Source organism: Terrapene carolina, unplaced genomic scaffold (genome assembly GCF_002925995.2).
Source record: "Terrapene carolina triunguis isolate 2854851 unplaced genomic scaffold, T_m_triunguis-2.0 Scaffold88, whole genome shotgun sequence".
NCBI classification, from domain to species: Eukaryota; Metazoa; Chordata; order Testudines; family Emydidae; genus Terrapene; species Terrapene triunguis.
Window position 1 is genome coordinate 2,990,964 of NW_020664439.1, and position 25,033 is coordinate 3,015,996.

Sequence of the window (25,033 nt, forward strand, 5' to 3'; positions counted from 1 at the left end):
CAACTGCTAAAGCATTCAAAGCATCTCAGAGAAGCTTAGCGCAAACCTCAAAGGGGAATGTCCTGCAAAGCTAAAATGAAGCATCAAATGTATGTAAATCAAAACCAACACTGTGCCTAGGCCCATCAAAAACTGGCTCAACTGAGCACAGAAGCATATGAATACCAAATTGATAGTCCAAACAAAAGCAGAAAAAAATACCATGGTCCCAGTGTGTCAGGGCCAACTAAACCAAACACCACAAACAGTTTTTTAAAAGTATTAAATTTTATTGGGACTGAGGATACACTTCTGTTCAAACCAAGCACAATCAGCAGAGATGGAGCATGAATGGTAATCTGATGCATAGCTCCGACAAAGAGGTCTTTAGCTGACCGAGGTCAAGAAAAATCTAATAAAGAAAGTTCTAGAAGGACCTGAGTCAATCCCAATTCATCAGCAAGTTAGAGGGTGAGGGTGAGAATGGATATTTGCTCAGTTATCAGTGACTCAGAAGGATAAAAATCATAGAGCTCGAATTCCCAGCCTGTCTCATTCTGGAGAAACAAGAGCCAAAAGTATGATTCCTGTAAAGTTGGCATTTTTGAAGAAATATATAAAAATATTATTTAAATACCTCTGAAGAATACTGCGTGGGTAAATTTTAAATGTTACCATAAGAATCTTAACTTTCCATTTCTAACCCTTTTTAAATATATAACCTTCATGTGATTTTTATAGTTAATTTATACCAAAAGCTGTATTTATTCACCTACTTTTCCCAATAGGATTGGGGATCATGTCATCAACCAAGTTTTATCTCTTTATACTCCTGGGGGGAAGGAGGGGGAGAGAGAGGGGTGTCCTGGAGTTTTCTTGTACTTCTCAAAAGGAACTGCTTATGAATATTTTATGCTACAAAGTAGCCTGGACGTATCACATAGGAGCTAAAGATCCAAAAGTGAATATATATTATAAATACAACAAGAACAATTACAGCATATAGTTTTCATACTGAAAGACTGTGGGTCTTTTAGTACTTAAATTTTAAAAACAAAAGTACTTTCCCTCCTATGAATTACCAAACTAATGCTGAATAATTAAAACAAAACATTTATTAAAGGATAGCCATGTCTTCCAAACAGGGTCAATCATAAGACTTAAGTGACATGTGTAATAACCTTTTTGTACACAGATCCAATTAGGGTTGCCAATTCCCCAGGAATTAAAGATTATGTCATGTGATGAGACCTCCAGGAATACGTCCAACCAAAACTGGCAATCCTAGATCCAATGTGTCGTGCATTAAACATCTGCTGGAACACTGGACAGGCCCATCATTATATAGCTTAAATGACAACTGGATAATACTTTTAGTTTAAAAACAAAAATACACAAAAGTATAAACAAACTTAAGTAGATACTATGTAAATTTTACATAGTGCAGCATAACTAGGATACATGGAATGACAGAATTGAAGGCTTTTCAGCTATTCAGTTCCTTTACTACATAATCTATCATTGTCAATCCTGGAGCCTGTGAAAATCTATATAGCAGCCATCTGAACAGTGTCTATAGAAACAGAGCAATTCTAGAGAAAAATGTTTATAGAATGTTTCCAGAGAAGACTCCCCCTGAACTAGATCAATCCTCCAAAGAAATTCCAGACATTTTAAAATGGAATTATATAGAAAGTTTCCAAAAGGTGTAAGATTTAAAACAAACTCATTCCTGAAAATCTTTTGGAATGCTGAATTTGATCTTCAGCTGGAATAGTCACAACAGCTATCGGTATTTGGGAGCAGAATTTACATACAGGATATAGGGTAACATACTTTCCAGTCCCCTAACTGGGTTTCCCTTTTGTGTGTTGCTGAAAGGGGATTAAAAGGACTGTTTCAAATAAAAATATTTTTGAAAGAAAACATGAGACTTTAAGGTAGCTTACACAGTAGTTACTACAAAAATGAGCAATTAAAAAAATAAAAACAAAAGCACTTAAGAACTAAGAATCTTGTTCCGTATTGGTAGGTGAATCGGGTGTTGAGAGGAGACACTGTGAGCAAGAGTCGGAATGTATCATTTTAAAAGCAAATCAGTCTCCCTAAAATATAATTTAAGTTTAGAAGCTCCTTCACTGGAGGTTTTCAAAAAGAGGCCAGACAGACATCTGTCTTGGATGGTTTAGACACAACAAATCCTGCATCTTGGCAGAGGGGTAGTCTATATAATCCTTGCAGTCCTCTTCTAATGCTATAGTTCTATGATTCTAAGTTGATCCTTATTTTTGTGATAATTAGCAGAATATCTGTATTGGCTAGCAATTCAACGGGGCTGGACTGATTATTTTATTAAAACTACAGGAGTGTTCTCTGGCTTACCTTCTGAAACAAAATGCTACAAAGATGGGTCACAAGAACAGTGGAAATATATTTTTATAGAAACAAGCCAGAAAAGCCACTAGAACTTCAAGATCCTATCTCAGTACCACAATCGGCTGAGGCTGTAAATAAACAGCCGCACAAGAACACCTGCATTCTAGTGCAGAGGTCCTCAAACTGTGGGGTGCGCTTCACTAGGGGGGCACGGAAGAACATTCAGGGAGGGCACAGCTGGGGCCTGTGCCATCCCCCATTGGAGATGGAGAGGGAGCGCCACTCAGCACCGCTCCTGGCCCCGGCTGCTGGCCCGTGCCTGGAGCCCTGGCTGCTGCCCCAGCGCCTGGCCCCCAGCTACGGCCCCAGTCTCGGCTCCCTTAGTCCTGTCCATGTCCCCCCTCCCAGAGCCACGGTTCCGCTTCCCAGTTGTTCAAAATTTCCATTTAACTGTAGGAGTTGAACCACCAATTAAGTCTTTTGGAATTTGGACAAACGGCATACTGAGGGCTTATCTACACTTACAGCGGTGCAGCTTGCAGCATTTAGTGACGACACTACCTATGCCAACAGGAGTTTCCACCAGCGTAGATATTCCTCCTCCCCAAGAGGCATTAACTATGTTGATGGGAGAAGCCCGCCCATCGACATAGCACTGTCTATACCGGGGGTTAGGTCGATATAACTAGGTCACTCAGGGCTGTGGATTTTCCAACACTCATAAGATAGGCAAGTACTTTTATTACCGTATGTAGCAGAATCACAGAGGAGTAAACTGAAGCACACAGATATTAGGAGGTTTGTCCAAAGCTACATAGCAAGTCAGTGCAGAACTGGGAACAAAACTCAAGAATAATTGTTCCCAACCGCCTCTCAATTACTAGACTGCATTTCTTCCAAAAGCCAATAAGGAATGTTGCTGCCCTATCGGGGAAATAAAACCAATCACATAAATGAAAAAGTCTTTCAGAAATTAAACTGTAAAAAGAATCAGAAACTTAGAATGAAGCTCCAAGAGATTTTACAACCCAAAGCAGATCCAGAAGCAGAATATATTGACTGGAAAAAGCTGAGTTCTTCAGAGTTGTTTCAATAGGACTACGTATGGAATGAGGTGTTACTCAACAAAAGGGCAGCAGACCCAGCCTCTTATTGTTTCCAAACTTGTGAGCATATGAAAATATTACTACATTTTATCACTATTGCATTGAGTTCCAGTACGCACACGTGCTACTTTTTTTTTGGTGTGGAATGGGAGCTCCCAGATTACTTTCTTATGCCTGACTGGGAAATTCAACTTCTCCCCCAGTCAAAGCAAAGGCATTAAAGATATGAGCAAAAGGCATTTCCTTATAGTAATTTATAGAATTGGAAGAAGCCATAGTGACTTATAAACTCTGAATAATCATACTAGAACAGAGTTTAAAAGAAACTATGGTGGCTTATAATCACCCAAGTTACTATATGAAAAAGCCTTTGGCTAATACCTTGCCAGGGAGAAAAAATGAATTTATCATTCTATTTCATAGATGGATACAGGAGAGAAATCCAAGAATACCCATCCCCTTTTAAACTTTCCCTATCAATCCCTACATCACTGGCCTTCTGCACAAACCAGCTTTCAGAGGACTTATTTTAAACCAGGCAACCTCAAAAATCCTTGGAATACATCACTTGCCTGGGACAATGGTACCTGGAATGTGAACCTTCACCTCTCCCAAACAGCTATCCATAAACACAGGGGGGAAATGGGAGACTAAATATACCCAGAATGATAACCAGAAGCTCTTGCTCTGAGACAGGTGGGGCCAACCTGTGGCTTCAGAAGTTAATATGCGGCTCCTTATATAGGCACCAACTCTGGGGCTGGAGCTACAGGCGCCAACTTTCCAATGTGCCAGGGGGTGCTCATTGCTCAGAGCCTGTCCCCTCTATCCCGCCCCCTCCCCTGAGCCTGCTATGCCCTCGCTCCTCTCACTCCCCTGCCGAACCTCCTGCATGTCATGAAACAGCTGATCGGGAGGTGTGGGGAGTGAGGGGGAGGCACTGAATGGCAGAGCTGCTGGTGGCTGGGAGCCGGGGGTGAGGAGCTCATGGGGGGCTGCTGATGTATTACTTCGGCTCTTTGGCAATGTACATTAGTAAATTCTGGCTCCTTCTCAGGGTCAGGTTGGCCACCCCTGCTCTAAGACAATTAGACAGTATTAACACAGGAGGTTAGGTGTGCCAGGAGTCTCTGAAAGCAGACGAGGTTTTGAGAAATTTGTTACTGCAAATTTTATGGTGATATGAATACAAGATTCACCAAGACCTGGCATAACAAAACACTATGAAAGCTTTTTTTAAAAAAAATTAGGAAAGCACAACATAGTAAGTCTGCATTTCAGCTACACACACAATCCTTTTGTATCTTTGTTAAAGTGCATCTTATTACAATGCTTTTTCATGACTCACCACTTCTGGGAAGGGTGCCTGACAGATTTGCAACTTTAGGAGGAGCTGGATATTTTCTACATACTACAGTACTGCATTGCAACTGCTATCAAAAAGTGAAATATGAAAAAGGAGTTAAGTGTAGTGAATATGATTAAAAGTAAGTTTAAAAAAACTAAGTTTGAAATGAGAATTGCTGTTCTGTTTGAATGCTGAATTCTGATGAACCTTGTTACTAAGATAAGCTTTGGAATACATTTGCAGAGTATGTATGAAGAGCGTATATACATTTCTCAGGCCAACACTTATGGGACTACATACATCAAAAGTAGTGAGACCCAAGCAAAACACAACCCAGAATCAAACACAGCAAGGTGGCTCAATTTTTAATACAGTACAAAGGCAAAATTGCTCAATATATTGCCTATTTCATTCTGGATATGAATTATAGCTCTGAAAGCTTTAGACCAGTGGAAAAGTTATTTTTCTTGTCTGCTTGTGGCTTTAAGGATAAACAGATTAGGGTTCAAAACAAATGACTGCATCCCCCAGTGCACAGTTCATCCAATTCTGGATAGCAGTCTTTGGGCATTCCTGATAGGTTTTAGGTCAACTGCATTTTAGGTGTGTCTCTCTCAAAAGTCCCTGTAACTGTATAATCTTGCTTAAAGAGAACTAGAATAAGAGGTTGATGAAAGTACTCAAAGCTACTGCTTGTATTCATTATTTACAATACTATGGTATGTTCTGGCAACGTAAGTGCAAAGCCAAGCAATAGTCACCCAGAATATTCTGAGTCTTCTTTGGATCAAAGACCAGTAATTTAACTGGCTAACATATTTAGTAACAGAGCTGGACTTCAGCTCTTTCCAATGTTTGCAACTTACAATTTCTTCCTGTTATATTACATAACTAATAACAGTATGTATTTTATCCACTAGATACAATGGGCCAAATCTCTCTCTCAAGTACACAAGCACAATCCCACTGATTTCAATAGGTAGAAAAAGGAAGAAAATTTGGCCCAATATGAATTTTAATATTACTATCAATTGTGTTATATACGAAGGCTCTCGATTTTAAGTAGACAATTATAACATAACTAGTATATTTAAGAAAAATGGTGTATCCTAACCTATGATTTCTGTTCATACTGTTGTGTATAATTTAGAATGGCATGTTTACTACAAATGGGATTTAAACACCTGCCTTGCCCCATTAGCTCGAGCCCAACATCCTGGGATTCAAGCCCTCTCAGTAAAGTCAATGGCTAGCTACCTTAGTCTCCTAGAAAATAAAACAACACCAGAAGTTTATTACATATAATTTTTGCACACCCATTTCAGATGGAACAAGTGTTCCTACAAAAATGTGAACATGTAAGCTGTCACAGAGAAAAGAGGTGTTAGAAGCACAAATCCTTGATTTGTGAGTCATATAACAAAACCTTTAGACCAAAGACTTATTTTTGTTTCACCTGCCCTAACAGAAATGCCTTTAGAAAGGCCCAAAAAAATGCTTTCATGCAAGACTTAATTTATTGACTTTCCATACAATTTTCTTTCCTCACTTAAAAATTATCAAAAACTGTATAAAACTGTTTATGTATAAACAAGGTCTTGACTCTAATCCAGTCTATTTTAACTTCCTACTTGATCCAGTCATGTTTTCATATTGACAAATTTGTAACATCACAACTATTACTAAGGTGAAATGTTGTTTGTACCACTGTTCTTATTTCAAGTTCTTTCCAACGTGAAATCTCCTTCAAGATAAATTTCTTATCAGTGACATACAAAGCAAAAAAAGAAGCTTTTGTCCTTTTTACTTTCTTTATGATGTAGATTAGAATATAAGCTTGAAACTATTTTTTTAGAAACCAAATGAGTTTCGAATGTTAAAAAATAAGTTAGGTCTTGTCGGCCCTGAAAGACTACAGTAATTGAAGAAATGGCAAGACAATGACATCAAAAGAATGAAAGCTGAGCAATTGAGGCTAAAAGGATTGAGTCAGGCTTTTTTCTTTAATTCAGTCCTTTTTACAACTTAAAGCAAAATAAGGCACAAAGAGGTCACCCTAACTTCTACATTTGTGTTTTTCCATTTGACAACTGCTAATTGCCCCCGTTTCTAATGAAACCAAAATAATAATGGTTCTTTGACTACCTTCAGTGATGACACAACATGTTTCTCTAGAATTCCTCAAACCCCGTCTCCTCATATCTCTCTCTCTCTCTCTCCTCCCCTCCTGCAACTGAAGGTCAGTCCATCGGCACCACTCCCAACCTGGCTAGAATTGTTCCCAAAGAGCAATATCAAGCATTTCCTCCCCTAATGGGGATGAACAAACTTGGTCACTTCCCCAGTGAGCAAAAGCATTAAGTCAATAGAGTATCATCATCTTATACCAGAGATGAGCCTGACTTTGTTGTACTCTCTGGCCCTGCTAATCTAGAAGCAAACTAGAAATGTGCTACAGCAGCATGGTAGTGCATTGTGCAAGATCCTCAGGCTGGTTTTGAAATAGTTTGATTAGCTTGCTGCTGCAGAATCAGCAGGAAGAACTTATTGACATTTGGCCTCTCAGAGAATGGATTTTTTATGTACAGTCTGATAATGAAGTGTTGGGAGTCTTCTATTTTTTATAAACAGATATTCATAAGCTGGAGGATAGTGTAATATTTTAAGAATCAAATTTTGGGCCTAAACTACATCAGAGCATTCCCTTAATTGTGTTGAACTTCAATGGCATTAGTATTAACCAGAATACTTGAAGAACGGTTTGAGTGAGAACAGGAAGTATACCATCATTCTTGATCAAACAATATATACAGACATAACCGGACAGGTCAAAGCGTGAGAGGTGTATTGATATCAGTTAGTCTTAATTAAATCCTTTTAGGATTCTAATTTGCACACAGCCCTCTGCAACTTTACTTGCTGAAAACTTTTAAGTGAATACAAATCTTTTAAGACAACCATCATGGTAGGGGGATGCGTATGTTCTAAAATCTGTACTTGATTGAAAATTTTTCAGGCAATCATCCTAAATAATACTTTAAAACTTCAATATGGGGCAGAAGATAAAGGAAGGTTTGGAGCAAGAACGCCCGTATTACATCTCTCTCTACTGAGGACATGTAACAGGCTCTCATATAGTTCCTTTAATCAGATATACAGCACAGGGCACCAGAAAAATCCATCTTGCACTCCTGAATGAAGAGATCACATTTTCCACCACTTTTAGAAAGGTTTTTTGTTCCGCAAGCAAAAGTAAAGGTTCTCTCAAGAATCCATGTGCTCTATTATGTCAGGTGGTGAACATCTGGCAATACTGCTGATTTACATAAAGTCAGTAAAAAAGGAGTGTATTGTACATACACTATATGGACAGTGACGGTACAAGCCCTATTCTCTCTATACAACTATTTTGCTATATATAAATATGATGGATTTCACTCTGACAATTTTATAGTGTATTTAAAAATGAAACTATATCTAGAATGTACACACAATCCCAATCTCTAAGTAAATGAAACAACAGAAGGAAATACAGTACAAGTATCATTATATACTGGCCTGAAATTCTTAAGTCATTTGTTCCCTTGGCCTAAGAGACCTCTATGCAGAAGAACATAGATGATAGGGAAAGAGTAGTGAAATTAATGCAAGACCTACACACTGGACTGAACTCTGCACAGATGTAATCGCTCCTCCCTTATACAATCCAACTGAATAGTTAATGTGATTGCATGGAATATACATCAGTACAGAATTTGATCTTTTGTACAGCAGACAGCACAATGGTCCCCAACCTGATTGGTGCCTCTAGAGATAACTGTAATACCAACAATATGCCCTAGAAATCTGTTTGTCAACTCCTGAAAGGAACAGAAACTCCTGCAGTGATGTTTCTGATGGAAAAATCATGAAAGCAAGACTATATTGAAATACTAGGCTTCAACAGTAGTGAGGTTCAAAGGGATAATATAACAGTAAAAATCAGAATAGAGTCCAAGAGAAGCAGGGAATATTCTCTTTTGTAAAATGGTGCAAGTCCAAGTGTGATATATAAGGTTTTTAAAACCTCTGCATTGGCAAATGTCAAATGAGTTCAGGCACCAAGGCCAAGAGTTCCAGTGTTTTGTTAAAGTCATCTTCCTTGCAGACTGTCTGCATGCCGACATCCCATTCATATCTCGTGACATGACAGCAATATTAATACAGCCCTTAATGATATTTCATCCTGTTACATCTACTATATCGCACTGGTCCAATATATGAACATTAGCAGATGAACTCAGAAAATTAAGTGGCATCTTCGGAAAGAAAGGAATGATTTATATAGGCTATTGCTACTAAACAAGATTGCAGAAAAAGAGGTAGAAAGCTCCTGAACTGTATCTAATGGAAAGGATTCATAAGTGTCCTCTCACAGACACTATTTCTGAACTGAGAAGCCAAGACATTTAACATGTGCAGAGTGTGGTGTGATCAAAACTTAGTGTTTTTTGTTCACCTAGTTATGTTCCACACAGATAAGGAGTAACTGACTTGCCTTAGAATAAATTGGAGTCAAATGAGTGTTTTCAAAGTTACTTCTCTGAAAAACAGCACATTCTGCATGACAATGTGTGTACTCTGGAGCAAATGTTGTCACAGTTACTAAGCACTGATGAAAGATTAGGAATATATTTGCCTTCCTAACAGCTGCTTCTGCCAACACCAGGATTAGGAAAGCATCTTTATACCAAACTCCAAAATCTAAAGAGTTTAAACAGGCGGTAAACATGGGTAATGTAAATCTGAAAAGCTGTCTGGACACTGGGAGATATGAGAAACAGTGGCCAACTGAAGTATCCGTTTTCCTGGTGGCATTATCTGTTTGGAGGATTTAAGGTAGGGATGTCATAGGAAAAATGGAGACAAGCTGATATTTCTGTATTGTGAACACTTAATTACAAAAAGGTTTCCCCCTCTTGAAATATCCCAATCAGTACTATTTGCACACATACCTCGAAGAATTCTCTCCTCATGGCAACGTAGAAAGTCCCAGATTCTAACAGTGCCGTCGTCAGAGCATGTAGCAAATTTATTATCCGTGGGTGAGAAACTGTTACATGAAGACACACAGCAGGGGAAAGAAGTCAGCATTTAACAGAATATCTATGCTTCGCAGACAGGGCAAAATTAAATTGTAAGGTGTTATACATTGAAAGAGGCATTTGAACATAAGGGCCACTAATTAAACATAGTGTCTGCCATTTGACACATTTCCATCAGAAGACTTTGAATTTAGTTTAGGATTTACTTCTGCATTTTGATCCCCAGTCAAGTGGGAAAATCCAGAATTTATATTTAGCACTATCCTACCTATGACTGTACACAGCAGCACCTTCTCTGTGAGACCAGCAGCAACACAAAACTGACTTAATAGCAACTGCAGCCCTAGACTTTCACGCCGTTGATAGTGGTAAAGTGACACTGTGCAGAAGCATGGGGGAGAGCACTAAGAGTAAATTTCCTCTTCAGCCACAGGTGCCTTGCAGCAAGACAAGCAAAAATAAGGGAAGGTGGGAAATAGGAAGAGGCTACTGCTACTAGCAGTTGGACTGGTTGCTGAAAAATTCTTATATAAAACATGTTCCACACATATGAAAAGGAATAGAGGGAAGATTTTCCCCTCTGTGAAATGAAGTTAGAATTCTACAACCATGGAAGATGCTTCCAAATTTATCAATATTGCTTGATGAAAGCCACTGGGAAAAGTGTGAGGTTATTTAGCCACGTGATTAAGGTCAGACCATCTCCAGCAACTGACAAGCAGCCACTTCCATTCTGGTGCAGCGAATGACCAAGGAAGAGTCTCTGTTCAGTTAATTCAACAGCAATCCCCTTGAAATCCTGGATCTTTATGATCGGGAAGGGGCTTACTGTTGGAGAAATTCAGTGTATGGACATGATACACTAAACCAATAACTGCATCCAATGTACGCATGTCTTGTAAATCAAACTGTCAAGAAATCCTGAATCTTATCAGAGGGGAAAGTGGTGACCTCAATAGAAAGTGTTTCTGTGGCAGTGAACCTCTTACCACCAAGGGGCAGCACCCCAATCTGAAAAAACACTGCTTTAGATTTATTTTGGGTCTGCAGCTCCTCTTCAGGTTTACTTTAAAAAACATTTCTTCTCTTTACATATCTTACTAAAAGATTCATCCATATTTACTTTAGAAACATCTTTCATATACATCTTACTGAAAATATCACTTAACTCCATTTTTATATAAAATATACATTTGCACAACTGAGGTATCAACACTGAATCAGGAAAATGTCCTACAATCTTCTTTTCAATGGTCTGCTTACAGCTTCAAAGCTTAAGAACCCATTCAATGTTAACATTAGACTTCTGGATGTGGCAATCTGTGTGGGTCTTCAGTATTAGTGGAAACCTTGGCCTCACCAAGCCAAGCAGTTCTTCACTTTATTTAGCTTTTTTTTTATTATTATTATTTTGTGAGAACTATGCAGGTGTTTTGTTTCTGAAGGTTTTATATTTTATTCAGTTAGATTATTAAAGACTGAATTCTTTATTTGAAATTGTTGTCTTACACAGTCCGTATAAAAAGGAATAACTGATACACATCGTCACCATATATAAATGAAAAGAATACCAGTGCAAAATGCGGCAGACAAATACATCTCTAACATATTGCAGAGGCAGATACTGGGACAATACTATTTCAGAAAGTTGCCAGCAAAACGGTGAGAATGTGGAAACAAAAGAAAATATTGTGTTTACTTGGTGCATGAAGTTTCCCAGAATCTGACAGAACCCATGCATCTCTGCACCCAGAATACACTTAGAGAACAGTCTAATTATGGAAATAGGTACTACAGAAAATGGTATATTGTGTATAAACCTGGCCTCTCTAATCGCCTCCTTATGTGCCTGGAACATCTTGACGTTGTTCATGTTGGACTGCCAGTATTTCACATATCCCCCGTGGTCTGCTGTCAGCATCCACATATCATTGTGTGACCAAGTCATGGCCCTTACAGGGCTGTCGTGAGCCTGAGGAGTCAAAAATAAAACTTCTAACAAATACGTTCAAATGTTACCTAACCCACATGAACACAAAAGTCATTCAGAACGTGTACATTTAACATTTATGACAAGGGAATAAAAGAAACGGAGAATATTTAGATCTGCAAGCTCCTCAGGGAGAGACTATTTTATGTATCTTGCACAGTGCAGTGCACAATTTACTTGTGAAGAGCTAAATACTTGCACGGTGTCTCCAATACTTAAAACATAATAAATCCTCACCATATTCCCTTGAAAACAAGTCAGAAATATTATCTCTATAGTTCAGACAGGGAGATGCAGCTCGAAACATTAAACAAATTGCCCAAGATCACAACAGGAGTCAGGGACTGCGCAGGATAAGTACTCGGGTATTCCTAGCTCTCAGGACTGAACTTAGTCCACTAGCCCATGATTAGTATGTGGAGATGCAGGACTACAATATTCTTTACAATCTCAGAGAAAGATGCAGACAGCTTGCTGGATGCAGTTACCTGTAATATTGTTTCAAAATTGAAAGTCAATCCATTCCACAAGGTGAACTCTCCACTAGAAGCCCCAGTGACCAAGCGCCTCCCTTCAGGAGTCCACTGCAAGAGAAAAATTGAATTAGATTGTGTAGTCAGTGCCCAGACACCTTTCCTGTATCCTTCAGCATTGTTAAAATACAAGTGCCTGCATGAGATTCTAAAGCATTTGGATTTATAAAGTGACTCTGTACTGGAAGGTAAGAAGAAAAAAAAAATATCAGATGGTTGTCATAGGATACAACAGGGCTTTTCATCTCTAGGTCACCAGTTCAAATCCAGCCCAAAACACTAGTGACCAAGAGTTATCAAAAGGTGGCTGTCAAATCACTTATGTGAAATGAGTTTGATGGCTTCAATCCAGTTCTAGTGAACAGGTGTCCTCATCAAACATGCCACTACTACTAGAATCCTGGCACCCTTGCAGGCAAGCTAGTAGATTGCAAGGATTGAACAGGCATCGTGACTGAACTACCCTCTTCCTTCGAGTTGGTTCCCTCAAGATAATGTTGAGACACATTGGTACAAAAAAAGTTTTGAGAAAATTAGACTGAAGGTGAAATACATACAAACCAAACAGTGAATAAATTGATTAATTGTCCCAGGGTTCCTAGGATCCTCTGTGAAAAAGGTGAGGCGTGTCAGTCCAGGTTTTGAAAAAGCCTTGGGGTGCCCAAGACCTGGAATCCTGCATGATGGTTTTACTTAGAAACATTTCTAGTTTTATTATCTTGCCATTCTAATTTTATTACAGACAAATATTTCACAGTTAACTAATCACGCCTGGGAACAAATCTTCTAGCCCAGGCCAACATAATACTCACCCTGACAACAAACACTGGGCATTTTACTTTATTGGTAGATGTCCTAACAAATTTTGTTGTTACAGCATTCATAGGGTTATTCAGCATTCCTATAGGAGGGACCAGCTGTAAGTGAGGAAAGAAAAGAATTTTAGCAACAATGTTTCAACCTGCATCTTGGGAAAGAAGCAAGAAAAGCAGAGGCCCAGAAGGCTCATTACTAGAAAAACAAGCATTTGATTATAGGAATGAATCAATTAAATATGTTCAGAGTTTGAAATCAGCAGATAATACTCTCACCATCTCAGGAACACACACACAATCATCTCCTCAAATGCAATTAACCTTTCAACACCTGAACTTTAGCAATTTCACTTCACTAGAACAGGACTGAAAGAGTCCATTAACCTTCAGGCTCTCTCCTTGGGACAAAAAGGTTCCTTTAGTGCAGGGGAACATAGCATGAAGATTCCCTCTAAGTCTTAGTCACCTCTCAAGGGCAAATAGAGAACTTTGGTATACAGAGGCAGAGTCCTACTTTTCAGGTAGAAGAATTTTAGAAGCATATATAAAGATTTGTACTTACATCGTTATAATATCCCGCATCAGGCTGAATTGCCCGCATATCTCGCTGGTCTCTCTGCCATACTCTATTCTGGAAAGAAAAAAATAGCTCCTGGTTATTATTATTGCTGTATTCCAGTGTTATTGAACAAAAAGTAGGAAGAATTATACAGACTGCATATTTGGAAGCTTCAGTATGCACTGCATAAGTTTCAGAACAAATCCAGTACAAAATTTTGTGCTTCAGGAAACTAGTAGATTTTACATTACGTAAGATGATGGAGAATAGAGGTAGATTATAAGGAACATGTAAAGTCAGAAGAATGATTAATTTATAACATAACAGAAAGTGTGATTGCGGATTTCCAAGTATTTATTCACTGAAAGTAAATGTTCTGTGTAAAAATACTAGGAAGGCAGTGATCCTGTGTTTAATGTTCTGCATTACTACAAGAGACACATAAGCCTGGCCTCTTGGTTTCTAGGCCAGAAAGAACTGTATACTCCTGCTCAACTCTTTAAGAGCTTTGGCTCTTCAGTGACCCCTTGTAGCAGGGTGCTGGTGCAAAAGCACCTAATTAGCCCTGCCCGGTCAGCTCCAATCAAGGAAAGCAGATTGGGGCTGATGGAAAAGGCCTGATGCCGGCCTGAGGATTGGCAACACCTGCTGGCCTGACAAGCCAAGGGCTATAAAGGCTGGGAGGGAGCCAGAAAGCAGGGGACAGCCAGGGAGAAGTCAGTCAGGGAGGGAACTGGAGGCCTCCTAGCTGAAGGCTGACTCTGCCTGTAAACGAGGTGACTAATCCTGTAAAGCTTCTATATAGATGGACACTGGTGGTGGGACAACTTTAAGTAAACAAAGACACGGGTGTTGCACAACCCTGAAGCCGCTCTGAGCCTTATTGGGGGCAGCAAGTGGGCCCCAGGAAGAGGGGCAGGTCCTGAACCCTGTTATATGAGGTAGAGGGGTGTAAGAGCTGTATTGATGACCTCTAAACTAAAGCGAGTTCCATCCAGTAGTACTTGCGTAGAAAGGACATTTCTATGGTCAGGGCACCAAGAGCAGACAGTGGGGTAGGGTTTGAAAGGCCAGAAGACAAAAAAATTCACTTCCAATATATATGATATTCTATATTGCCAATCATAACAGTATTCAATTATTAGACATGGCATGATTCACAGCTTGGCAAATTTAAGACTAGCACCCTAAGTTAACTTGATATTGTGGGTTCAATCAAGTTTTGACTGTGAATCAAAGTTTAAGCTAGAATTTTAGATAAATATTTTTGGCATGTAATTTTCTGACTGGGGTGACTATGATGTGATAAAAACATGAAAGCCCATGCCACACCAGTTAAAATTTCAGATCAGTTAAATATGGAGATAGTTTGAACCTGGAGCCTTAACTTTTGATGGTATGGGATTCAAAACCTGGCTCTAAATGTTGCTAGGTGGGCACAGGAACCTCTTTTTCAAATATATATCTACACACTTCTTGTACATTTTAAAACATATACCCACATAGCTGTATAAGCAACGGGTGTGAAAAACACACAACCCCTACTGATACAGCTATGCTGACAAAACTCCTGGCATAGACGCAGCTATACTGAGGCTACTTGCGCCAAGGCTCCACCGCTCTATTGCCAGTGTAGACACTTGATTGCTTTCTGCACTGTAATTGGCCTCTTGAGCTGTCTCATAATGCCTCAAGTGACCGCTCTACTCATTGTTTTGAACTCAGCTGCCCCAGAGACATGCGCCCCTCCCCATTCAAAGCACAGTTTCTGACAGCCCTTGTGTGCTGTGCTGGCTGATCTGCTCTGGGCCACAAAGCAAACCATTAATGTGGAATGCTTATGCTATTGAGCACAGAGACAGTATATATCTATTTATCTGTGCAGAGAGCCCAGGGAGGAAGGCAGGAGCTGATGTCGGGGTTTCCCCCTCCCCCAGGACTGGTTGCTTCCTGCAGCTGTCTGAACTTACAAGACAGCATATTGACACTCTGTACCCAAAAAAACACTGTCTCTCTCCTCCACACACACACACACTCTTCCCCCTCCCCCCTACCCTGCCCCTTCAGTTGAAAAGCAGCTGGCAATGTAGTAGGATACCCATGGAACAATGGGATTGGGAAACCTGAATCACATAACACTATGTCTGCCCCATGAGGCATTGCAAACCCTTCCCAAAGCACCCTGCAGCCAGTTGCACAGAGGGATAGCTACTACAATGCACTGCTGTCTTTGCCGTTGCAAGAGCTGCTTATGTGGATGCGCTCCAGCGTCACAAGGAGCACAGTGTGGACACGCAACAGCGGTTTATTTCCAGCGTTCTAATAAAAGTGGTATAACTTGTGGCGCAGAAACTTGCCTGCATAGACATACCCCAAGTAATTTGGAAAGCCAAGTGGGTATTTTTTCTTGGAAAGATATCTTCTGCAGTATTTGGTTCAAAGTAGTCTCAGCCATTAGGACTGCCCAAGGTGGTTCACAGACTTGTGGTATGAGTAGCCTATATTAGTTTTTTTTATTCAAGGAGGCAGTTGAATAGAAAATGACAACTACTTTTCTGTTGCCCACTATGGACAAACAAGCTTTTTTTATTTATCATTTCTCCCCACAAAGTAAAAGTTGACAAAGAATGATCATATGAATCTTAACATAATTAACGTATGATTTAGGTCAGCTTGAATGTCAAAACAAAGTAATAATATATGCAATTCTTGTCCCAAATCTGAATTCACAGAAAAGCTTTATATAACAGTAAATCTTCCATTTCAAATATGAACTAAAGGTTTATTGTTTTATTCAGAATGAGCAACATCTATCCACGCTTCACTGACTCTGTACATTTCTGAAATAACACTGTCAATTATAAATAATCCCCAATTACCCAAACTACTCTGAACATACCTGAAATTTGAATAATCAGAGTTTCAGAAAACACTATTCAGACTTTGGTACAGTAGACTAACTAGACTTACCTCCAAATATTTAATTACAGAGGGATTGTAGTCTATGGTTTTCCGGTTCACAGCTTTTCTCATCCGTTTCCCATCAAAGGTGAGCTGCTGCATTGCCTGCTGCTGTGCAAAATCAGGTCTCTTGTAGAACAGCTGCCGAGGTGCCTGGTGCTGGAACCTCGGCATATGGAAAAACCGGGGTGGGGAGCCAATTTCTGTGGCCATGGCGATCTTGTTTCTAAAACACTAAAAGAGGTAAAATATTAGGCAACTGCTGTAATTAAGATATGTTTCTGCTAAAAGTGTTAAAATAAGTCTATCTGGAAATCATTTTACTTGCTCATGTAAACATGGTATATGAAAGTCTGTCTCTTTTCAGAGAACAGGTTTGCAAATAGGCACTTCCTATTCTTGCTTTGCCTCTCAGCAAGTACTTAACTCAAATCTGTAAATTGCAACTTTCAACTTAGTTCAGTAAGGTATGGTTTGCATCTAAGGCAGAGTGGAATTTTCTGCCAAGACCAGTCACCACACCAAGCGTTTGTCTATGCAGCAGCTCGAAGCATGTTTCCCAGTGCAGATAGACAGACATATGCTAGCTCAAGCAGAGAAACATGATTCCACAGCTGCTATACAGAAATACACCAAGTTAGCATTCATTGCAGTTTAGAGACAAACCACAGAAAAAAGTATACTCCTAAACAATCAAGACCAGAATAACTTGCAAAGACCAAAGTATTATATTTGCTTTTAAAGAGCAAATATGAACCAAATTGTTGTACGTTTAGAGTCTTGAAATTGCCTCGCTGGAGAAAGTCAGTTTTAATTTCCTGATATTTCTAAGCAGTCTTAAAAGAAATACACTTTTTAAAAAAAAACAAATTAAATAATATTACAGAAGTCCCTTGAGACAGGAGGAAAATCCTGTTTTTAAAACACAAGTATTGTGGATCCATTCCATAGTGAACTTTTTTTTTTTTTAAGTCTTGTCAAGATCGAGATATTTAATGTTTAAGATTTGAGAGAGAGCTGGAGGGGGGGGGGGGGAGAGACACAGATACAGAAATAGGATTGTGCCACTATTAAGTCTGCTACTGTGCTAGTAGAAGCACAGCAATTCACTTTTGAAAATACACTACAATGCCAGCACATCAAATTCTCAGTTCAGAAGGGAGATTTTTCAATTGCCAGCCCTAACAATTTACCCTGGGTTCTGAAAAACCAATCTAGATTATTTTCATACACGTGTAGAAAACATGCTGCAAGATCAAATTCCACTTTCAACTACACAAATTATGCAAATACAATTGCACATTTTAGGGTATAATCTTAAAACAGGATTTTATGCAGATATAACAGACATCAGAATTTGGCCTACAGTATCTTTTATAACCACTGCTGATGCCTGTGTATGAAGAACAGCTCATCTTCAAGCTGCAAGGCAGACAGATTAACAGTGAAAAGTAAATAAGGTTTTTTAAATCCTCAATTTTAATCATTTGTTTATAAAACAGAAAATGTTTTACAGTATGATTTAAATTAAAGTGTTCCCATAAAGTTGGAAGAGAAAGCTGCCACAGGAGTACAGAAAGAAATAACATTTAACTGCCAGATTTAATTTCACATGGTAAGTTGTTTTTTTTTCTTCATTTAGTGGAGTTCAAAAAAGTCTTCATATTTTACAAACAAACCTGAAGTTTGATAAGATTTACACTTAATGTGTATAGGAAGATATCAAGATGTTGACAGTTTAAGTTTTTAAAATTTCTAGTTCTTAACCACTGGGATTCTTGAAACTTAAAAATATCTCTTTATGAAGTCTCCCTGGCACATACATTTTCCATTATGGTATGAACATACTAAATTATTATGTTAGGATTGCTCCCAGGTAAAGGATGATTGCTAGCACTAATCTTGCATCTTCAAAGAAAACCAAACAAGTTTTGGGGAAAAGAAGGATTGTCAAGTAGCCAAATACCCAAGATCTTTTTTTTTTTTTAAATAAAGTAAATTTGGGACCTACCAACCTTTACTGTGTCCAACAATTTTTGAGATACCTCACAGACAATGTGTTGAAACCTAAAGCCTTGTACACGTATAATTGCTAGATAACAATTCTGTTGAGGATGTACACGAATATTTTAAAATTTTTAAATATTTTCATATAGAATAGAATCTAATTTAGTCTTCGCAAGTTTAAGTAGTAAAAAGCAGGATGCTGCTTTTACAATTAGATTAAGCAGACATGACTGAATATGTACGGGGACTAAAGGCATTGAATAAGAATGTGCATTTGTAGAATTCTATCAGAGAAAACTGCATTTTGTGTAACAAAACTTCACTGAAAGCAAAAAACAACTGCAGCAGTGGGTACATAAGTTCACTTGGGAATGGGTGAGAAATCAAATACAAGCTTCTGCAGCATAACAAAATAGAGGACTCTTCAAAATCCAGGCATCTTATCTAAGGTATCTAATAGGCAGTCTATTGGATACCGCTAACAGCTTGGATGTACATGGAAGTCCAAATCCAAAGTAAATGCTCAAAACCCACCTTTAACTATTTTGAGACAAGAGAAAGGAGATGCTAAAACTTCCTCATCCAATCCTCCAAATATTGCCCTAACACAGGAGGGAACAGAATAAACTGACTTAAGGTAGATCAGCTCACTCTTTCAGATTTTACATCTCTTAAACTCAGTTAACAATACAAATTTCAAAGATCAGATTTTTATTAATATCTCCAAATACATCACCACCACACCACAAGTTTAGAAAACTTATGGCAATTCATGTGCATATTTAAAAACAAGTTAACAATTTTTTAAAAAGCAGGCAGATTTAATAAAAGGTTGTCATTTTCTATATGGCTCTGAAGATACTTGAATAGATGTCACAGTACAGAAAAGGAAAAACTGAAAGAATTTCAGTGTAATATAAAATATTTTCCAGATCTCTTCTAAAATTCTCACCATAATGAACAGAATTCAAATACAAAGAAGTCATATACTTTTACCCCCCAGTAGTCAATGCAAAATTGAACTCCCAAGCTACAATTGCAAGGAAGTGGAAAAGAGGTCCATACACCACCTGGGACTGCCAAAATATTTTTGTCAGAAACACAACTTGGGGAGGGGGGGGGGGAGGGAGGAAAGGGGGAAGAAGAGGGAGAGACACAACTGCAATGTATATTTTGATAAAAATCCAGCCTGTTTGCAGAAACACTCCCAACATTATTCAGAATAAATAATAGCAATGAGAAAGCAGTTACAAATGTGGCTAAACATAAAATATAAGATAAGAAATGGATCACAGCTTGCATTAGACATCCCTAAAACCAGCATGAGGAGTGTATGGCTTTTATCAATGTTGCTGTAACACACAAACATCAGGCTAAGACTAAACTGTACTACGTCTAGAAAGATGTAATTTTGGTATGTACACCTAATTCCCTCCTTGCCTCCACCATCCTTCTCATCTCTTGGGTGCCTAATCTCAGTGTTATCTTCAACTTTTTACTACTATACAGAGTCTTACTAATCCTATATCTTCTTCCTTTTTATATTTCAAAAGCTGTTTCTTCACTCTAATTATTAAAAACATTATCCATGCCCTTGTTATCTTTCACCTTAATTACAGGAACCTTTCCACCTGTATAGCTACATATGCTTTACATGTTTGCAAAAATATTTCACTACTAATTTTGTGTAAAACTAGTTACTCGTGAACCTATTAATCTACAATATACCAAATACATTGTTTTTACCCATGTAATACCATATTGAAAGTATCTCTACTTATCTTCTTTACATGCATAGGTATTTTACAGATAAATACAAAAAATTTCAGAAAAGGAACTGAAAGTTTCTTTTTCTCAGTTCAGTGGTCAGATCATGAAACAACAGTCCCTCTGGAGAATCCAGTTCAAAATGATCTAGAACAGTGCTTCTCAAAGCCAGTCCGCCGCTTGATTAGTAAAATACTGACTGCTTGAAAATTAGGTGACCAGTATTTGTGTCTAAAAGAGGTAATGTTCTAGAACAGTGCTTCTCAAAGCCGGTCCACCGCTTGTTCAGGGAAAGCCCCTTGCGGTCCAGGCCAATTTGTTTACCTGCCGCAGGTTCGGCCAATCGCGGCTCCCACTGGCCGCGGTTCGCCGCTCCAGGCCAATGGGGGGTGTGGGAAGCGGCGCGGGCCGAGGGATGTGCTGGCCGCCCTTCCCGCAGCCCCCATTGGCCAGTGGGAGCCATGATCAGCCGAACCTGCGGACACGGCAGGTAAACAAACCGGCCCAGACCGCCAGGGGCTTTCCCTGAACAAGCGGCGGACCGGCTTTGAGAAGCACTGTTCCAGAACATTACCTCTTTGAGACACAAATACTGGTCACCTAATTTTCAAGCAGTCAGTATTTTACTAATCTTTTGCTAGGAGATGGGAATCCCTTGGCGTCAGAGAGTAATTCAGGCAGAATATCCTAAACTCAACTAAAAAAAAAGCAAACTTTAATAGTGTTGTTTGCACTTGCTTATATGCATAACAAAATTCTCACCTGTTACCACCAGGACAGCGAGAAGAGAAGTAGAACTTTGTTTTACCCTTGTTAAAATATTCTGTCAATCTTTTCTTTAACACTTCTAGCAGCCCATGCTTCAGAGCAGGGACATGAAATACGGCAGGGGGGGTGGCCCTTCCATCAGGGATGTGCTTTTTGCAGTCTTTATGAAAAACCATCCTAATTTGAACATAAGCCTTTGAAAAGCTGTAGTTCACACATGCTCAGCTGAGATTTTAGCACCTAAAAATCTTCAAAGATTCTGCCCTCACCAAGCAAGATCAAGCTTTTCACAGCTCCTAAAGAAGACCAGACTACATATGAGCTATCTCCACAAAGCTACTGAGTGTGCTCCAGCCAAGGGGAACAGGGGGTCAAAGCTGGCTTTTCACCCTGTAATGAGTGCTCCAGAACAGGGTAGGAGGCCTCTCTCTCCTGGGCTCTTGATGTCTCTTCACCGCCGCCACCACCACCACTACTCAGGCAGTGGGAAAGAGGAAGCTGTCAGATTTGAAGGAAGAGGGGAGGAAAAGTAGTATATTGGTACAAGGAGTTTGGTGATACAAGAATTGGAGGGGGCAGGAAGAGGAACTTTGGCTAGGAGACTGGGAACTGGGTGGGAGGGTAGGAGTGGGTGAGCAAGACGATTGGGAGCCAGTTAGGGAAACATGAGGGGACTGGAAGTCAGTTGGCTGGGGGAGGGGGAAAACATAGATCGGACAAGGAGACTGGGACAAGGAGCCAGTGGAAGGAGAATAGATACAGATCGACAAAGAGCTGGAGTGCAGGTGGAGAACTGGGACTGACTGGGCAAAGCAACTGGGACAATCAGCCAAGGAAAGGGTAGTGGGGAAGATGGAAAATAGACAAACAGCTGAATAGTTGCACTGTCCATTCGATATAGAAGGATAATGCTCAGCGAACATACAATGAATGAAGTTTTTGCTCCCTGCTGCTTGTATACGGCTTGGGATAGAAAATTGGAAGAAAGATATTCTGGTTAACATGAAACTGTGAGACCACCTTGGGAAGAAAAGCCAGATGCAGTCTAAGCTGAACCTTGTCCTTATAGAGCACCATGTAAGGAGGCTCTGATGTTAGAGCCTTGAACTCAGACACCCTCCTGGCCGAAGATATTGCTACCAGGAATGCCCCTTTATATGAAAGGTAAAGCAGAGAACATGTTCCAAGCAGTTCAAAGGGTGTCCCCATTAGCCTGGAAAGGACTAGGTTAAGGTCCCAGGCTGGGATCAGTTGTCATATGAGGGTATAGTCTGTCAAGACCTTTAAAAACTACCTACTATCTGGTTGGCAAAGACTGACCAGCCCTCCACGCCTGGATAGAAGGCGGAAATGGCAGCCAAGTGGACCTTTACTGAAGACACACAAAGCCCCTGCTGCTTTAGGTGGAGGAGTCGTCCAATACCATGGATATGGACGAGAGCGTTGGAGACAGGAGATATTGTGAATCTTTCCCATTTGGCTAGGTAGGTAGCCCTAGTGGCGGGTTTCCTACTGCCAAGGAGGACTTCCCTGACTGGACCCAAACAAGCCAGCTCCAATGGGTGTAGCCATGGAGCTTCCACACCGTGAGGTGAAGTGAGTCAAGGTTCGGGTATTGGAGTCAGCCGTGATCCTGAGTTATGTCCGGGAGCAGCGGCAAGGTGATCGGGTTTTCCACGGACATTTGCAGGAGAGATGTGTACCAGTGCTGACGGGCCAGGCAGGCTGGGGCTATCAATATCACTGAAGCTTCATCTCTCCGAACTTTGAGTAGCACCTTGTGGACAAGTGGTATGAGTGGAAATGCGTGCAGGAGGTGGTCCTTCCATGGAAGAAGGAACATGGCCGTGATGGAGCCCGGGCTGTGATTCCAGAAGGAGCAGAACTGCAGGCACTTTCTGTTGTGTCACGTGGCAAACAAATCTATCCTGGGGAATTCCCCACAGCTGGAAGATGGTGTTCACGACATCCGGGCAGATGGACCACTCCCAGCTGTGAAAAGACCTGCTGGGATGATCTGACAACTCGTTCTGAACTCCAGGGAGATAAGAAGCCTCCGGGTATATTGAGTGAGCTAAGCAAAAGACCTACAGTTTCAGGGCTTCCTGGCACAGGGGAGAGGTGCATGCTCCCCCTTGTATGTTTTATATAAACATTGCTGTTGTATTGTCCATCATGACCGATACACACCTCCTTTCCAAGTGAGCTTGGAATATCTGGCATACCACACAGACTGCCCTCAGCTCTCCAACGTTGATGTGAAGTGAGAGCTCCGCTTGGGACCCGAGGCCCTGAGCTCCCCTACGTATGCACCCCAGCCCATCACTGATGCATCCGTCACCAGCAAAAGGGATGGCGGTGGGCTGGTGAAGGGAACACCCACCCACCCACCCACACTACTTGTGGGTCGAGCCACCATAGGAGGGACTCGAGAACTGGCAGAGGTAGAGTGACAATCTTGTCTACATTGTCCCAAATAGGTCGATACACTGAGGCTAGCCATGCCTGAAGAGGCCGGACCCTCAGTCTGGCGTGCTGTGCTACATAGATACAAGCGGCCACGTGACCAAGTAGCTTTACGCAACTCCTTGCTGTAGTGGTAGGGAACTGCCTGAGACCTCGTATGATGTTGCACAGGGTCTGGAAACGCAACTCTGGGAGGTACGCCCTTGCCTGTGTTGAGTCCAACACCACCCCTATGAACTCTATCTGCTGAACGGGGGATAGAGTTGACTTCTGTACAGTCAATAGAAGGCCCAGGTCTTCGAAAGTAGTTATGAGGCTCACATGAATCTTCACTTGCGCCTTGGAGCGGCCCTTGTTTAGCCAGTCATTGAGGTACGGAAACACCTGCACCTGGCACTTGCGCAAGAATGCAGCCACGACTGCCATGCACTTGGTAAACACTCGAGGAGCCACTGACAGGCCAAACAGAAGGGCTGTGAACTAATGACGACTGCGGTTCACCAAGAACCTGAGGTACCTTCTGTGGGATGGCATTACTGAAATATGAAACTATGCGTCCTTCAAGTCGAGGGCGGCATACCAGTCCCCCAGATCCAAAGAAGGGATAACGAAGGCCAAAGAGATCATGCGGAACTTCAGCTTCTTTATGAACTTGTTGAGGTCTCGCAGATCTAAGGTGGGCCTGAGACCGCCTTTAGCTTTTGGTATTAGGAAATACCGGGAATAGAATCCCTGGCCCTTCGGCTCCTGAGGGACCTCTTCCACTGCCTCCACCATTCCTGCATGAGAAGTTGCTTCTGAGAAGGGCCCCTGAAGAGGGATGCGGAAAGAGGAATGGGGGAGGGATGTGAACTGGAAAGAGTATCCCCTTTCTACCGTGGGGAGTACCCAGTGATCGGAGGTGATTCGGGCCCACGCAGGGTAGAAATGGGATAGCTGGCATGAGAAGGTAAGGAAGGATGGATCCAGAGTCCGGACTCGTGCGTTACCCCCGGGCACACCTTCAAAAGTTCTGCTTTTGGCCTGAGGACTGCGTGATCTGCCCAGAGCCCTGGACTGAGGAGGGAGGAGGCCTCCTTCTACTGTTCCTGTTACGCCTCCTAGAAAACTCCTGCCTGTTCTGCTGGTGGTAGAAACGAGGCGGGGGTTGCGGCTTAAAGTGCCTCCACTGCACAACTGGTTTAAAAAAAAAAAAAAAAAAAATCACAGAGTAGCTATCAGTGGTTCACTGTCAAACAGGGAGGAAGTGTTCAATATTTTCATTAATGACATAA

The 25,033-nt window shown here is 40.7% G+C and overlaps 1 protein-coding gene across 2 annotated transcripts in view; it reads right to left on the minus strand.

Annotated features, from left to right (window-relative positions):
* WDR33 (WD repeat domain 33) overlaps nt 1-25,033 on the minus strand; it is a 97,419-nt gene that overhangs the window by 47,626 nt on the left and 24,760 nt on the right. For both annotated transcript variants that reach the window (XM_024216846.3, XM_024216847.3), the window contains exons 2-7: nt 16,761-16,985; nt 13,794-13,862; nt 13,229-13,333; nt 12,372-12,467; nt 11,714-11,865; nt 9,804-9,901 (exon numbers count right to left, since the gene is read on the minus strand). In XM_024216846.3, the coding sequence (XP_024072614.1) occupies nt 9,804-9,901; nt 11,714-11,865; nt 12,372-12,467; nt 13,229-13,333; nt 13,794-13,862; nt 16,761-16,964 (724 nt within the window). In that variant the 5' untranslated portion in view covers nt 16,965-16,985. The remainder of the gene's footprint in view (nt 1-9,803; nt 9,902-11,713; nt 11,866-12,371; nt 12,468-13,228; nt 13,334-13,793; nt 13,863-16,760; nt 16,986-25,033) is intronic.